Below are 15,606 nucleotides of genomic sequence, written 5' to 3' on the forward strand. Positions count from 1 at the left end.
TACCTGAAGAATTCTGGAACTTATTTATTTGTTATTATTATTATTTATTCATTGGATTCGTATGCCGCCCCTCTCCAAGGACTCGAACTCCACCCATTTGAAAGCTGTCGAAGTCGAGATACACTGGTGTAGGATGAACACGAGGAAGAATGCTGCCTAAATAGGTTGGTTTATGGGACATGTTCACTGCTAATGGTACAAGAGACAGCCTTGTACTAGCCACCTGAGCTACCAGCTTTCCACTTTCAGGGAATTAAGTGCAAAACTGTTAAAAATTTCGTTTCCCCCTCTCTGGCGACAGAGCGACACCTTAGTGATGTACTTAGAACGGCTTTCTTGAAAAAAAGATTTGTGTTCAGACGTCTGTTTTCCTGCGATCTCTGCCTCTCGTTCCAGCCACCTTGGACCTGGATGTACCCACGTTAATTGTTATGTCCTGCCAAATCACCTTTGTTTCATCCAAAGGGAAAAAAAGCTCGTGCTTCTATCCATCCAGCTAGCTAGCTAGCTATCAAATAAAGCAGTGTTTCCCAACCTTGGCAACTTGAAGATATCTGGACTTCAACTCCCAGAATTCCCCAGCCAGCAATCGCTGGCTGGGGAATTCTGGGAGTTGAAGTCCAGATATCTTCAGGTTGCCAAGGTTGGGAAACACTGAAATAAAGAATGAAAAACCTAGTCAGCTGAGCTTGCTATCTAAAGCAAATTTGAAAAAGAGAACAGGGATCGAATTAATTGCTCAGGGTCCAGTGTGACCAAACCAGTTTTCCTCCATTAATGTCCCGCCCCCCTCCCGTATTTTATTACGGCTGCACCACTAATTTTTGACACAAGGCAAACGACAGCTCTGCCCTCAGGCAGGCTGGCTGAAGGCCGATATGAAGGCCCAACCGGCTCCAAGTGTTTTCACATGCATCCACTAGGATTTTGTGAGGTAAAATTTTTTACCGCTCAAATCCGTTGAGAAGTTGAGCACAAGTTATTAAAAAAACACCCCTTTGCGAAACCAAAGTCTCTTCGGATAGGCAGCAAAGGTGCCCGTGGCCCCCCAAAAAAAGAGTCTCAAAGATACATCAGAGCCAAATCTCCAATTGATCAGGAACTGCATTCTAGGCCCTGAGTAGCAAAGGACGATACTAAAACTTCAGTCATTTTCTTTCATTTTCGTATCACACCCGATTATGGTCCTCTCTGCATTTCCAGTTCCCCTCACAAGGGTCCGAAACGGGCCTGGTTTGGCAACAGGATCCAATACTGCGACAGCCATCACATCTAAGGGGAAGGCATTCAGCTGCCCACAGTCACCGCCCGTCAACAAAACCGGTCCTCCATCAGCCACAGCTGGGATCCACTCCGTCCGAAGAGGAAGCCGATTTTGTGACCGGCAAAAACAGCAGAACACCCAAGGCCCAGCCGGCCTCAACCGTTCACATCTTAACGTCGTTGCTTTCTCCCGCTCCTTCGGCCATTTCCAGATTGGCCTCTTCCGACGCCTGCGACAGATCCGACATCAGGCTCAGGTTCGCGCACTCGGGACACTTCTCCGGGGACTCGGCAGACGAAGAGAAAATCCTCCCGCAGTCAGCACAGATGAAGGAGTTGAGGTCCAAGTGACCACGCTGGTGCCGGAGGAGGGCGGCCTTGGCTTTGAAGCAGCTGCCGCACTCCGGGCAGACGTAGGGCTTCTCGCCGGTGTGAGTCCGCTCGTGGGCGATGAGCTGCGAGCTCTCCCGGAAGCCTTTGCCGCAGCCCAGGCAGAGGTAGGGTCGCTCGCCGGTGTGGGAGCGCTCGTGCGCCACCAGGCTGGAGCGCTGGATGAAGCCCTTCCCGCACTGTGGGCAGACGAAGGGCTTCTCCCCGGTATGCGTCCGCTCGTGTTTGCTGAGGCTGGAGCGGACGCTGAAGCTCTTGGCGCAGTAGAGGCACTGGTAGGGCTTCTCGCCGGTGTGAGTCCGCTCGTGAGCAATGAGCTCCGAGCTCCAGTTGAAGCCCTTGCCGCACTCCAGGCACTTGTGGGGCTTGTCGCCCGTGTGGGTCCGGATGTGGGCCATGAGGTGCGAGTTTTGGCTGAAGCACTTCCCGCACTCCGAGCAGGTGTAGGGTTTCTCCCCCGTGTGGATGCTCTGGTGGCGGATGAGGTCGGCGCTCAGACTGAAGCCCTTGCCGCACTCCAGGCACTTGTAGGGCTTCTCCCCCCGGTGGCTTTTCTCGTGGAGGACCAGGGTGGCCTTCTGGCTGAAGCACTTCCCGCACTCCAGGCAGGAGTAGGGCTTCTCGCCCGTGTGGCTCCGCTCGTGGATGATGAGGCTGGACCGCTGGTTGTAGCTTTTCTCGCACAGCAGGCACTTGTAGGGCTTCTCCCCCGTGTGGGTCCGCTCGTGGAGCTGCAGGTGGGAGCTCTGACTGAAGCGCTTGTCGCAGTGTGAGCACTTGAAGGGCTTCTCCCCCGTGTGGGTCCGTCCGTGCGTGTTTAGCGTTGACCGTTTGCCGAAGCTCTTCCCGCACTCGTTGCACTTGTAGGGCTTCTCCGCCGTGTGGGTCTGCTCGTGGAGCTGCAGGTGGGAGCTCTGGCTGAAGCGCTTGTGGCAGAGCGAGCACCCGAACGGCTTCTCCCCCGTGTGGGTCCGGACGTGGATGTTCAGGGTGGCCAGCTTGCCGAAGCTCTTCCCGCACTCGTTGCACTTGTAGGGCTTCTCCGCCAGCGGGGGCGGCTTCTCTGGAGTCGGCAGCTCCGCCGTGCTGGAGCTCAGGCCCGGCCCGAAGGTTTTGGAGAGCTCCTGGCCTTTCCTCTGGAGGAAGCTCTGCTGGACCGCAAACTCGCTGAAGTCGAGGAAGCCCCCGCCGAACGGGATCGTAATCGGAGCCCTGGCTTCCAGCACGCAATCCACCGTCCCCGAGGGGCTGTCCGGGGCTCCCAACTGGCTCCCCGTGCCAGGGGTGAAGCTGACCTCGTCTCCGCCCCACATCATCCTGTTCAGCTGCAGCCGCTCCGATCCCCCGGGCAAGCAATCCCGCTCCTTATTTTGGTTCCTCCACCCGGCTGCAGAAAAAACGAAAGAGAATGGAGAAGTCAAAAACTTCCCGACCAAGTCAAGGAAACGAGTGGACACTAATTAAAGAAACATGGCCGGCTGGGGAATTCTGGGAATTTAAGTCCTCACCTCTAACAGCTGCCCAGGTTGAGAAACATTGAATTAGGTGCGGAGGAGAAACAATTTATTTATTGTTTTGGTTGTTGTTAAAGACACAGGCCTAGAAATCAGCAGATTGTGAGTTCTAGTCTTGCCTTGCACAACAAAGAATGTTCTTTCTGCACCAGCTCAGGAAGCTCAAACTGCCCAAGGAGCTGCTGATACAGTTCTACAGAGGAATCACTGAGTCTGTCATCTCCACCTCTATAACTGTATAGTTTGTTTCTGCAACCCAACAGGACCGACACAGACTTCAGAGGATAATCAGAACTGCAGAAAAAACAATTGCTGCCAACCTGCCTTCCATTGAGGATCTGTATACTGCACAAGTCAAAAAGAGGGCCGAGAAAATATGTACTGACCCCTCACATTCTGGACACAAATTGTTTCAACTCCTACCCTCAAAATGTCGCTACAGAGCACTGCACACCAAGACAACTAGACACAAGAACAGTTTTTTTCCGAACACCATCACTCTACTAAACAAATAATTCCCTCAGACTTTCTACTAAATCTGCACTTCTATTCTACTAGTTTTTCTCATCATTCCTATCACCCATTTCCTCCCATGTTGACTGTATGACTGTAACTTGTTGCTTATATCCTAAGATTTTTATTAATATTGCTTCTTCCTTGCTTATTTGACCCCTGTGACAATCATTAAGTGTCGTACCACATGATTCTTGACAAATGTATATTTTATTTTATGTACGCTGAGAGCATATGCACCAAGACAAATTCCTTGTGTGTCCAATCACACTTGGCCAATAAAATTCTATTCTATTCTATTCTATTCTTAACTGGTTTAAGCAACTTTGGCCCAGTTCCTCCCTCTCAGCCTTAGGAAGGATAATAATCTATGTTTCTAAGGAGGAGGCCGAGGCAAAAACTTCCCAAAAAGTATTGCCAAGAATCAGGATCAGGAGGCTCTCCTCAGGGTCACCCCACCCTTATCACCTCACGGTTAGACTACTGCAACACACTCTACATGGGGCTACCCTTGAAACGCGTTTGGAGACTACAATTGGTCCAGAACGCAGCTGCGCAAGCAGTTGTGGGGCAGCTAGATACACCCACACCACACCAACTTTCCGTGAGCTCCACTGGCTCCCAATGTCTCCGGATGCAATTCAAGGTGTTGGATATTACCTTTAAAGCTCTACATGTCTTAGGGCCAGATTATCTCCGGGACTGCCTCCTACCACACAGCTCCTAGCAACTGATAAAGAGCCCACAAGGTTGGCCTTCTCCAGTCCCATCGGTTAAGCAGTTGCCGGTTAGCGGGGCTGTGGGGGAGAGCCTTTTCTGTAGTGGCAGCAGCTCTCTGGAACCACTGACCTCCCGAGATCTGTATTATCCCCACCCTCCTGGCCTTCTGGAAAACCTTAAAGACCTGGCTCAGCTGGCAGGCCTGGCAGTTTATCTCCTGGATCCAACCACAAAAGAGACATATGATTTTATTAAGCGGGTTTTTAATTGTTTTATATTTTCTCGATGTTCTTTTGTTATACGCCACCCAGAGTTCCTTAGGAGTGGGTGGCATATTAACTAACTAACTAACTGACTAACTAACTAACACTACAGGGACCTGGGCAGATAGAAACATAGAAACATAGAAGTCTGACGGCAGAAAAAGACCTCATGGTCCATCTAGTCTGCCCTTATACTATTTCCTGTATTTTATCTTAGGATGGATATATGTTTATCCCAGGCATGTTTAAATTCAGTCACTGTGGATTTATCTACCACGTCTGCTGGAAGTTTGTTCCAAGGATCTACTACTCTTTCAGTAAAATAATATTTTCTCACGTTGCTTTTGATCTTTCCCCCAACTAACTTCAGATTGTCTCCCCTTGTTCTTGTGTTCACTTTCCTATTAAAAACACTTCCCTCCTGGACCTTATTTAACCCTTTAACATATTTAAATGTTTCGATCATGTCCCCCCCACTTTTCCTTCTGTCCTCCAGACTATACAGATTGAGTCCATTAAGTCTTTCCTGATACGTTATATGCTTAAGACCTTCCACCATTCTTGTAGCCCGTCTTTGGACCCGTTCAATTTTGTCAATATCTTTTTGTAGGTGAGGTCTCCAGAACTTCTGAACAATTGGTTCTGGAAGTAGGTTCGTAAGGCGAAAAGTTCGTAAGATGAAACATTGTTTCCCATAGGAAACAATGTAAAAGCGATTAATCCGTGCAAAAATTTAAAAAAAATCGCAAAATCGCGCTCTGCTGGCCGCCGCCGCACAGCTGTCACCTTTTAAAACAGCTGGGGGGCTTCTCGTCGTTCTCCTGAATCCGAACCCGAACTTTTCGGGTTCCGGAGGCCGCCGAGCCGTTTTTGCAATTGGCGGCGGCGTTTTTGGCCAGTCTGGAGGCTAGAAAGGAGGTGGCGAATCCCAATATGGAATTCCATGGGCGGAGCTTTGACATCACAAAGACGTCCTTCCTGGAGACCATTTTGCGATCTGCGGTGGGTTCGTAAGCCGAAAAAAGTTCATAAAAAGAGGCAAAAAATTTCCGAACCCCGGGTTCGTATCACAAGGGGTTCGTATCACGAGGTACCACTGTATTCCAAATGCGGTCTCACCAGCACTCTATATAGCGGGATCATAATCTCCCTCTTCCTGCTTGTTATACCTCTAGCTATGCAGCCAAGCATCCTACTTGCTTTCCCTACTGCCTCACTGCACTGTTCACCCATTTTGAGATAGCTGCCAAGATTGAAGACTGACTTAAAAGTCAGCAAAAAGCAAAGCAGAACAGAACAGAAAACCTGACTGGGCCAAGGAATTGACTAAGAGTCCACTGGAATCCAAAGTATCACCAGAGCCTCCAGGGACAATATGATGCCACAAACACTTGAACATCAACTAACGGAGACTGACCTTTGAGCCGCAGTATCATTTCTTGGAAAACGCTGCTGTTCTGACACAAATTCCCATATCTCTGCTTGATCTCCTCTAACCTCCCAGCCAGCGGCTCGTCGTCTTCTCTGAGGATCCCAACGAGATAGAGAGAGAGAGAGGAGAAAAGGAATTAACACGGAACAAAGACACGATCGCTAAGTGCAAATTGAAATGATTTTTGAGTTCATAAAAGACTTCTCTGCTGTTCTCCGAGCTGGATGTTTCGTCACCCAACTCGGTAATAGTATCAGTGTGAGGAAAGGTGAGGTTTTCTGCCTTTTATATGCAATACGTTCTGTGATGGTGAACCTATGGCACACAGTCATGGGTTGTCCCAGATACGCCCATGTTTCGTCAACACTCGGCGACCTGCACTGGTTGCCAATTCAAAGTGTTGGTGATGACCTATAAGTCCCTACATGGCATTGGACCTGAGTCTATGGAGAGGGGCGGCATACAAATCCAATAAATAATACCTACGGGATCGCCTTCTGCTGCATGAATCCCAGCGGCCGATTAGGTCCCACAGAGTTGGCCTTCTCCGGGTCCCGTCCACTAAACAATGTCGTTTGGCGGGTCCCAGGGGAAGAGCCTTCTCTGTGGCGGCCCCGACCCTCTGGAACCAGCTCCCCCCTGAGATTAGAACTGCCCCCACCCTCCTTGCCTTTCGTAAACTCCTTAAAACCCACCTCTGCCGTCAGGCATGGGGGAACTGAGATAACATCCCCAGGCCTATACTGTTTATGTATGGTATGTTGTGTGCATGTTTTTTAAATTATGGGTTTTTAGTTTTAATTATTAGATTTGTATTATATATTGTTTCCTATTACTGTTGTGAGCTGCCCCGAGTCTACGGAGAGGGGCGGCATACAAATTTAATAAACAAACAAACAAACAAACTAAACTAAACAATGTTGTCTGGCGGGGCCTAGGGAAAGAGCCTTCTCTGTGGTGGCCCCGGCCCTCTGGAATCAACTCCCCCCGGAGATTCGAACTGCTCCCACTTTCCTCGCCTTCCGCAAGACCTTGAAGACCTATCTGTGTTGCCAGGCCTGGGACAATTAATGTATCCCCTTCTCTGACCATTAAGAGTTATGTGTGGTTGTTATTGTTTTTTTAAGATAGGGGATTTTTAGTCATACTTTTATTTATTTATTACTTAGATTTGTATGCCGCCCCTCTCCGAAGACTCGGGGCGGCTCACAACATGTAAAAACAAATCATAAGCAATCAGACAAATTTAAAATATTTAAATATTTAAAAACCCCATATGCTAACAGACACACACACAGACATACCATGTATAAATTAAACGTGCCCAGGGGGAGATGTTCAGTTCCCCCATGCCTGACGGCAAAGGTGGGTTTTAAGGAGTTTACGGAAGGCAGGAAGAGTAGGGGCAGTTCTAATCTCCGGGGGGAGTTGGTTCCAGAGGGCCGGTGCCGCCATAGAGAAGGCTCTTCCCCTGGGGCCCGCCAACCGACATTGTTTAGTTGACGGGACCCGGAGAAGGCCCACTCTGTGGGACCTAATCGGTCGCTGGGATTCGTGCGGCAGGAGGCGGTCTCGGAGATATTCTGGTCCGATGCCATGAAGGGCTTTAAAGGTCATAACCAACACTTTGAATTGTGACCGGAAATTGATCGGCAGCCAATGCAGACTGCGGAGTGATGGTGAAACATGGGCATACCTAGGTAGGCCCATGACTGCTCTCGCAGCTGCATTTTGCACAATCTGAAGTTTCCGAACACTTTTCAAAGGTAGCCCCATGTAGAGAGCATTACAGTAGTCGAACCTCGAGGTGATGAGGGCATGAGTGACTGTGAGCAATGAGTCCCGGTCCAGATAGGGCCGCAACTGGTGCACCAGGCGAACCTGGGCAAACGCCCCCCTCGCCACAGCTGAAAGGTGTTGTTCTAATGTGAGCTGTGGATCGAGGAGGACGCCCAAGTTGCGGACCCTCTCTGAGGGGGTCAATAATTCCCCCCCCAGGGTAATGGACGGACAGATGGAATTGTCCTTGGGAGGCAAAACCCACAGCCACTCCGTCTTATCCGGGTTGAGCTTGAGTCTGTTGACACCCATCCAGGCCCCAACAGCCTCCAGGCACCGGCACATCACTTCCACCGCTTCATTGACTGGGCATGGGGTGGAGATGTAAAGCTGGGTATCATCCGCATATTGATGATACCTCACCCCATGTCCTTGGATGATCTCGCCCAGCGGTTTCATGTAGATGTTAAATAGCAGGGGGGAGAGGACCGACCCCTGAGGCACCCCACAAGGGAGAGACCTAGGAGTCGACCTCTGTCCCCCCACTAACACTGACTGCGACCGGCCAGAGAGGTAGGAGGAGAACCACTGAAGAACAGTGCCTCCCACCCCCAGCCCCTCCAGCCGGTGCAGAAGGATACCATGGTCGATGGTATCGAAAGCCGCTGAGAGGTCAAGGAGCACCAGGACAGAGGATAAACCCCTGTCCCGGGCCCGCCAGAGATCATCCATCAACGCGACCAAAGCGGTTTCCGTGCTGTAACCGGGCCTGAAACCCGACTGCTGGGGACCTAGATAATCGGCTTCTTCCAAGGACCGTTGGAGCTGGAGTGCCACCACCTTCTCAACAACCTTCCCCATAAAGGGAAGGTTGGAGACTGGACGATAGTTATTAAGCACAGCTGGGTCCAGGGAGGGCTTCTTGAGGAGGGGGCGCACAAGCGCTTCTTTATAGAGTGATGGAAAAACTCCCCTCCCCAAGGAAGCGTTGGTAATCTCCTGGGCCCAGCTCCGTGTCACCTCCCTGCTGGCCGAAACCAACCAGGAGGGACACGGATCCAGTAAACAGGTGGCGGAACTCACAGCTCCAATGGCCTTGTCCACTTCATCAGGTGTCACCAGATCAAACTCTTCCCAGACAGGTGGACAAGTACGTGCCCCAGTCACCTCGACTGACTCGTTGTCAGTCGACTCTGTTTTACAATTGGAGTCGAGGTCGGCCCGAATCCGAGCGACTTTATCAGCGAAAAACATGTTAAAATCCTCGGCACTACTCTGCAAGGGCTCCCCAACTCCCCCCTGGTTGAGAAGGGAGCGGGTCACCCTAAACAGAGCGGCCGGGCGGGATTCCGCTGATGCAATCAAGGCGGCATGGTACGCGCATCTTGCCGCCTTGAGCGCCACTTTGTAAGTCTTAATAAAAGCTCTTACAAGTGTTCGATCGGATTCAGACCTACTCTTCCTCCATCGCTTCTCTAGACGTCTCTTCTGGCGTTTCAACTCCCGGAGCTCCTCGTTGAACCATGGGGCTCTACGGGGTCTAACGCCTCGGAGAGGTCGCAAAGGCGCAATCCGGTCGAGAGCCTCCGCAGCAGCCGTGTTCCAGGCCTCCGCAAGAGACTCTGCCGAACTGTGGACGAGTGCCTCTGGAATAACCCCAAGCGCCGTCTGAAAGCCCTCTGGGTCCATCAGTTTTAACTACATCCATTTTAACTACAGTGATCCCCCGATCATTGCGAGGGTTCCGTTCCAGGACCCCTAGCAATGATCGGGTTTTCGCGAAGTAGCGCTGCGGAAGTAAAAACACCATCTGCGCATGCGCAGATGGTGTTTTTACTTCCGCAGCGCTAGCGAGGAGCCGAAGATTGGGGTTCCTGGGAAGGGGACTCAGCTGGGAAGCGGCGCTGGGGTTTCCCCACCGCCCACGCAAACTCCTCGCTGCCGCTCGCCCGCCCTTCGCCCGCCCACGCCGCTCGCTCGCGCCGCTTCCCAGCTGAGTCCTGAAGCCAATTCGCTTCAGGACTCAGCTGGGAAGCGGCGCGAGCGAACGGCGTGGGCGGGCGAAGGGCGGGCGAGCGGGCAGGCAGGCGGCGGACAAGCCGTTCACTCGCGCCGCTTCCCAGCTGAGTCCTGAAGCCAATTCGCTTCAGGACTCAGCTGGGAAGCGGCGCGAGCGAACGGCGTGGGCGGGCGAAGGGCAGGCGAGCGGCGGTGCGCGCGGGCAGGGAGGCGGCGGGGCGCGCGGGCAGGGAGGCGGCGGACAAGCCGTTTGCTCGCGCCGCTCGCTCGCGCCGCTTCCCAGCTGAGTCCTGAAGCCAATTCGCTTCAGGACTCAGCTGGGAAGCGGCGCGAGCGAACGGCGTGGGCGGGCGAAGGGCGGGCGAGCGGCGGGCGCGCAGGCAGGCGGCGGACAAGACAAGCGGCGGGCGCGGCAGCAGCGAGGAGTTTGCGTGGGCGGTGGGGAAACTCCTCGCTGATGCCCGCCGCTCGCCCTCCCGCCAGCAAGAGGGGGAAGACCCAGGGAAGCCGCCCAGCAGCTGATCTGCCGGGCGCCATCTACGCATGCGTGCCCATAGAAAAAAGGGTGCGCATGCGCAGATGGTGTTTTTACTTCCGGGTTCAAAAATCGCCATATACGGTAGCCGTTTCGCAATGATCGGGATCCCAATACCCGGGGGATCACTGTATTACATTTGTATTGTATTATTTTATCGCTGTTGTGAACCTCCCCGAGTTTTTGGACAGGGGCAGCATACAAGTCTAATAAATTATTATTATTTATTATTATTTATTATTATTACAGTGATCCCCCGATTATCGCGAGGGTTCCGTTCCAAGACCCCTCGCGATAATCGATATTTCGGGATGTAGTGGTGCGGAAGTAAAAACACCATCTGCGCATGCGCGCCCCTTTTTCCATGGCCGCACATGCGCAGATGGTGGAGTTTGCGTGTGGGCGGCGGGGAAGACCGCCCAACAGCTGATCTGCTCCGCAGCGCGGCAGCAGCGAGGAGCCGAAGATGGGGTTTCCCCGTTGCCCAGGCAACGGGGAAACCCCATCTTCAGCTCCTCGCTGCTGCCGCGCTGCGGAGCAGATCAGCTGTTGGGCGGCCGAGGCAAAGGGGAAACCCCAAGATCGCTTGCCGCTTGCCACTTGCCCGTCACCCGCTCGCCCAGCCGCTCGCTTGCCGCTTGCCCGTTCGCCCGCCCGCCCGCCGCTTGCCACTTGCCCGTTCGCCCCGCCCGCCCGCTTGCCCGTTCGCCCGCCCGCCCGGCCGCTCGCTTGCCGCTTGCCCGTTCGCCCGCCCCGCCCGGCTGCTCGCTTGCCGCTTGCCCGCCCGCCCGGCTGCTCGCTTGCCGCTCGAGAGCAAGAGGGGGAGAGATAGAGAAAGAGAGAGAAGGAAAGAAAGAGATGAGAGAGGGAGGAAGAGAGTGTGAGAGAGGAAGAAGCAAGATAGAGAAAGAGAGAGAGAAAGATGAGAAAGGAAGGGAGTGACGTCATCGGGTGGAAAAATCGCGATATAGCGATTAGCAATGATCGAGATCGCGAAACTCGGGGGATCACTGTATTATTATTATTATTATTATTATTATTATTATTATTATTATAATATATGAGGACACGCGAGGTGTTGCTGTATGTCGGCCTTCTGGAAGGCGGGGAGAGAGGAAGTTGTTTTTGCCTTCCCCAGGTTTTGGGAAAGCCTCGAAACCAGAGCCTGTGGATGGCAAAAAACGGAACCAACGCCCCCAACCGGAAGTTCATTTCTGAACTTCCGGTGGGCCTACTTGGGTTCGTTTTTTTACCATCCACCGGCTCTGGAGACTGGCCCAACAGAAAGTCCGGAGACTTCAGTGAGTCCTACATACCTGCACAGTGATGGGGTGGGCTATGCACACCTGCACGAAGGGAGGGCAATGATTTATGAGTGTGGGCATGTGCGTGCGCCTTTTTGGCACCCGAGCAATAAAAGGTTCCCCATCACCCTTCATGGCATCGGACCAGAATATCTACAGGACCGCCTTCTGCCGCACGAATCCCAGCGACCAGTTAGGTCCCACAGAGTTGGCCTTCTCCGGGTCCCGTCAACTAAACAATGTCGTTTGGCAGGACCCAGAGGAAGAGCCTTCTCTGTGGCAGCTCCGACCCTCTGGAATCAGCTCCCCCCTGAGATCAGAATTGCCCCCACCCTCCTTGCCTTTCGTAAGCTCCTTAAAACCCAGCTCTGTTGTCAGGCATGGGGGAATTGAGATATTCCTTTCCCCCAGGCCTATACAATTTATGCATGATATATTTGTGTGTATGCTTGGTTTTTAATAAGGGTTTTTAGTTATTTTAAATATTAGATTTGTTATATGTTGTTTTATTGTTGTTAGCCGCCCCGAGTCTACGGAGAGGGGGCGGCATGCAAATCAAATCAAATCAAATCAAATCAAATCAAAAAATAAATAAATAAATAAATAAATAAATCACTGCAATGGCTTCTCCTGCCAGTTGAGTAGGGGTGTATATGTACGACCGCAATTGAGCCCAAAATCTCTGTGGCTAAGCAAGACAATTGCTAAGTGAATTTTATCTCCATTTTAGCACCTTTCTTGCCAGATTGAATTTATTGAATTATTAATTTAATTGCAATTTAATTGCAATCCTTTGCACCTGACAGAAACCCGGCAGAGATGCCCTGAACAAAGGCAATTTAAAAAAACACCAATTCTTACCTGCTCCCAATACTTCCAGACTCCTAGGGGAAAAGAGAAATGTAATTATACAGACGGAAAAATCCACTTAGGAAGTCCCACAAAACTAACGGCCATGGAATTATTTCACTGGTAGAGGATATTGCAGCAGTAGCAATTTCTTTACTTTTGAGTTTTACTGTAAATTAAAGTCAATTTAATTTTTTGCTTTAGAATTTGAACAAAACCAGTAACAATCAAATTTAATGTAAAGCTGTATAAAATTTTTCCTCTTAGCCAATTTTTCTGTAACTTGGCTTGCAGGTGGTGTTCGATATACCCACTGCCATACACACACACAAACACAGAGAGAGAGAGTGTGATTTTTTTTTGGTCAAGTCACCCTGGTATATGGGAGGAGCATACACCTTCCTTTTTGCCTCTCAACCCCACTAAGGGCCATATTCCAAGGCAGATAAACTTTTTATAGCTGACAACTATAATCTATAAGTGTGTTGTGGTTAGCTCTCGCCCAGCTCCTGCCCCAAGGACTGTGGATGTGGGGGAGACATCCACATGCTGCAGGCCTGTTTTGCCCCCGGTGGAATCTGCTGATGAAGGCTCCTCTGACCAAGAAGACATGAGTGACAGGGAGGAGGAGAGTGTGGCAGACAGCTCAGAAGGAGATCAATTATCTAGCTCCTCCTTGGATTCAGAACAAGAGTTAATGATACAGCCATGCATGCGGAGAGCGATGCATAGGCAGCAACAACTGAGAGATTATTATCAAAGAAAATGAGGCCACCTGTGGTTGGGTGGGGCTGTGGTAATTAGTGAGGCTGCTATAAAGAGCAGCCTGTGGGTTTGGCCATTGTGGAGGATTATCTGATTGTTGTGTTTCGTGACTGCTTTACTGACTTTGACCTGTTGTGTGCTGATTTTTCCCCGCTTTGAAACTAAACCAGAGCAAAGTGTGTTTCACATTGTGAAAGAAGAAGGACTGTGAATTACCTCACAGCTGCAAGCTAAGTATCACAGAACTGATAAGGGACTTGTATAAATTACCAGTTTGTTTGGAGACAAGTGCTTTTGCTATACCAAAAGAGGGCTTAGTTTAAGTGAATTTTCATTATAAAGAACATTGTTTTGAATTTTCAAACGTGTGTGTGTCTGAAATTTGTACCTGTGAATTTTTGGGAGGAGTCTACCAGAGAGCCCGACAGAATATAAATGTAACTAATAATGAAAAGGAAGGGAGACTGCTATCAGCTAGCCATACCCTTACTGGGGTTTGATCCTGAAGTCTCAAATCCCAGTAAGGGTATGGCTAGCTGATGAGAGGAAACAACCTTGAAATAGATCTATACTAGTCTCCCTTCATTTTCAATTCAGCAAAAATATGTTACACACACACACATTTGCTGATAATGAAAAGGAAAGGAGACTACACACACACACAATGTTTTCCCCAAAATAAGACATCCCCTGATAATAAGCCCAATTGGGCTTTTGAGTGCTTGGCAATAAGGCCAAGTTCTTATTTCAGGGTTCCCAAAAAAATAAGACAAGGTCTTATTTTGGGGAAAACACGGTATATGTGTGTCTGTGTGTATTTGCACTGGTTGCCGATCAGTTTCCGGTCACAATTCAAAGCGTTGGTTATGACCTATAAAGCCCTACATGGCATCGGACCAGAATATCTCCGGGACCGCCTTCTGCCGCACGAATCCCAGCTACTGGTTAGGTCCCACAGAGTTGGCCTTCTCCGGGTCCCATCGACTAAACAATGTCATCTGGCGGGACCCAGGGGAAGAGCCTTTTCTGTGGTGGCTCCGACCCTCTGGAACCAGCTCCCCCCAGAGATTAGGACTGCCCCCACCCTCCTTGCCTTTCGGAAACTCCTCAAAACCCACCTCTGCCATCAGGCCTGGGGGAATTGAGACATCTCCCCCGGGCCTATACAGTTTATGCATGGTATGTCTGTGTGTATGTTTTTGCTTTCTAAAAAGGGTTTTTTAGTGACTTTTAAATTATTAGATTTATTGTATATTGTTTCATTGTTGTTGTGAGCAGCCCCGAGTCTACGGAGAGGGGCAGCATACAAATCTAAATAATAATAATAATAATAATAATAATAATAATAATAATAATAATAATAATAACAACAACAACAACAACAACATGGAAGAAAACACCTAATTTTGTCTGAATTCAAGGTAAAATTCCAGAAATCAGAGGGTTTTTTAAAAAAAAAAAATCTGAATCAACCTTACCTTCAGGGCAGTGGTGGGGCTGCTACTGGTTCAGACCGGTTCACATGAGCCGGTGGTGGAAATTTGGCCCTGTTCGGCCAACCGGTAGTGATGGCTGGCTTGTTACACCACCGAACCGGTTCTCCGGTCACCGCTGCTTGAAAGTGGCTGGCAACGAACGCTCTGTGCATGTGTAAAATCTTCTGCGCATGCGCAGAGGGTCAGAACCCGGATGTAACACAGCTGCACTTCCGAACCGTCAGGGAAGGTGAAAGAGAAACCCACCCCTGGTTCAGGGCAGACGGCGTTCCCATGCACAAAATGGACAGGGTGCTTCAATACCATAGAGACATACCACTATCTCCTCACTGGTGTTGTCTTCCTTGCCCTCTTCCTCGTCTTCTTTCACTCGGCGCAGGTCAACCATGTCTGAATCGGGCTGCACCTTCCATTGAATAAAACTGCATTAATAGAAACCACAAGGAGTTTCTCTGTTTCCAGTTTTCCACCCTGCCCCCCCCCCAAATGAAAAGTTATCTATCTATCTATCTATCTATCTATCTATCTATCTATCTATCTATCCATCCATCTCTCTCTATCATCTATCTATCTATCTATCATCTCTCTCTATCTATCCATCTATCATCATCTATCTATCATCTCTCTATCTCTCTCATCTATCTATCATCTATCTATCTATCTATCTATCTATCCATCCATCTCTCTCTATCATCTATCTATCTATCTATCATCTCTCTCTATCTATCCATCTATCATCTTCTATCTATCATCTATCTATCTCT

General features: G+C 50.2%; 1 protein-coding gene across 1 annotated transcript in view; it reads right to left on the reverse strand.

Annotated features, from left to right (window-relative positions):
• Nucleotides 1-760: 760 nt before the first annotated feature.
• LOC139159226 (zinc finger protein 721-like) overlaps nucleotides 761-15,606 on the reverse strand; it is a 40,715-nt gene continuing 25,869 nt past the window's right edge. The window contains exons 11-14 of the mRNA XM_070736573.1: nucleotides 15,159-15,248; nucleotides 12,594-12,616; nucleotides 6,081-6,187; nucleotides 761-3,040 (exon numbers count right to left, since the gene is read on the reverse strand). Coding sequence (XP_070592674.1) covers nucleotides 1,428-3,040; nucleotides 6,081-6,187; nucleotides 12,594-12,616; nucleotides 15,159-15,248 — 1,833 coding nt within the window. The 3' untranslated portion in view covers nucleotides 761-1,427. The remainder of the gene's footprint in view (nucleotides 3,041-6,080; nucleotides 6,188-12,593; nucleotides 12,617-15,158; nucleotides 15,249-15,606) is intronic.

This window comes from Erythrolamprus reginae, chromosome 2 (assembly GCF_031021105.1).
Source record: "Erythrolamprus reginae isolate rEryReg1 chromosome 2, rEryReg1.hap1, whole genome shotgun sequence".
Lineage (NCBI taxonomy): Eukaryota > Metazoa > Chordata > Lepidosauria > Squamata > Dipsadidae > Erythrolamprus > Erythrolamprus reginae.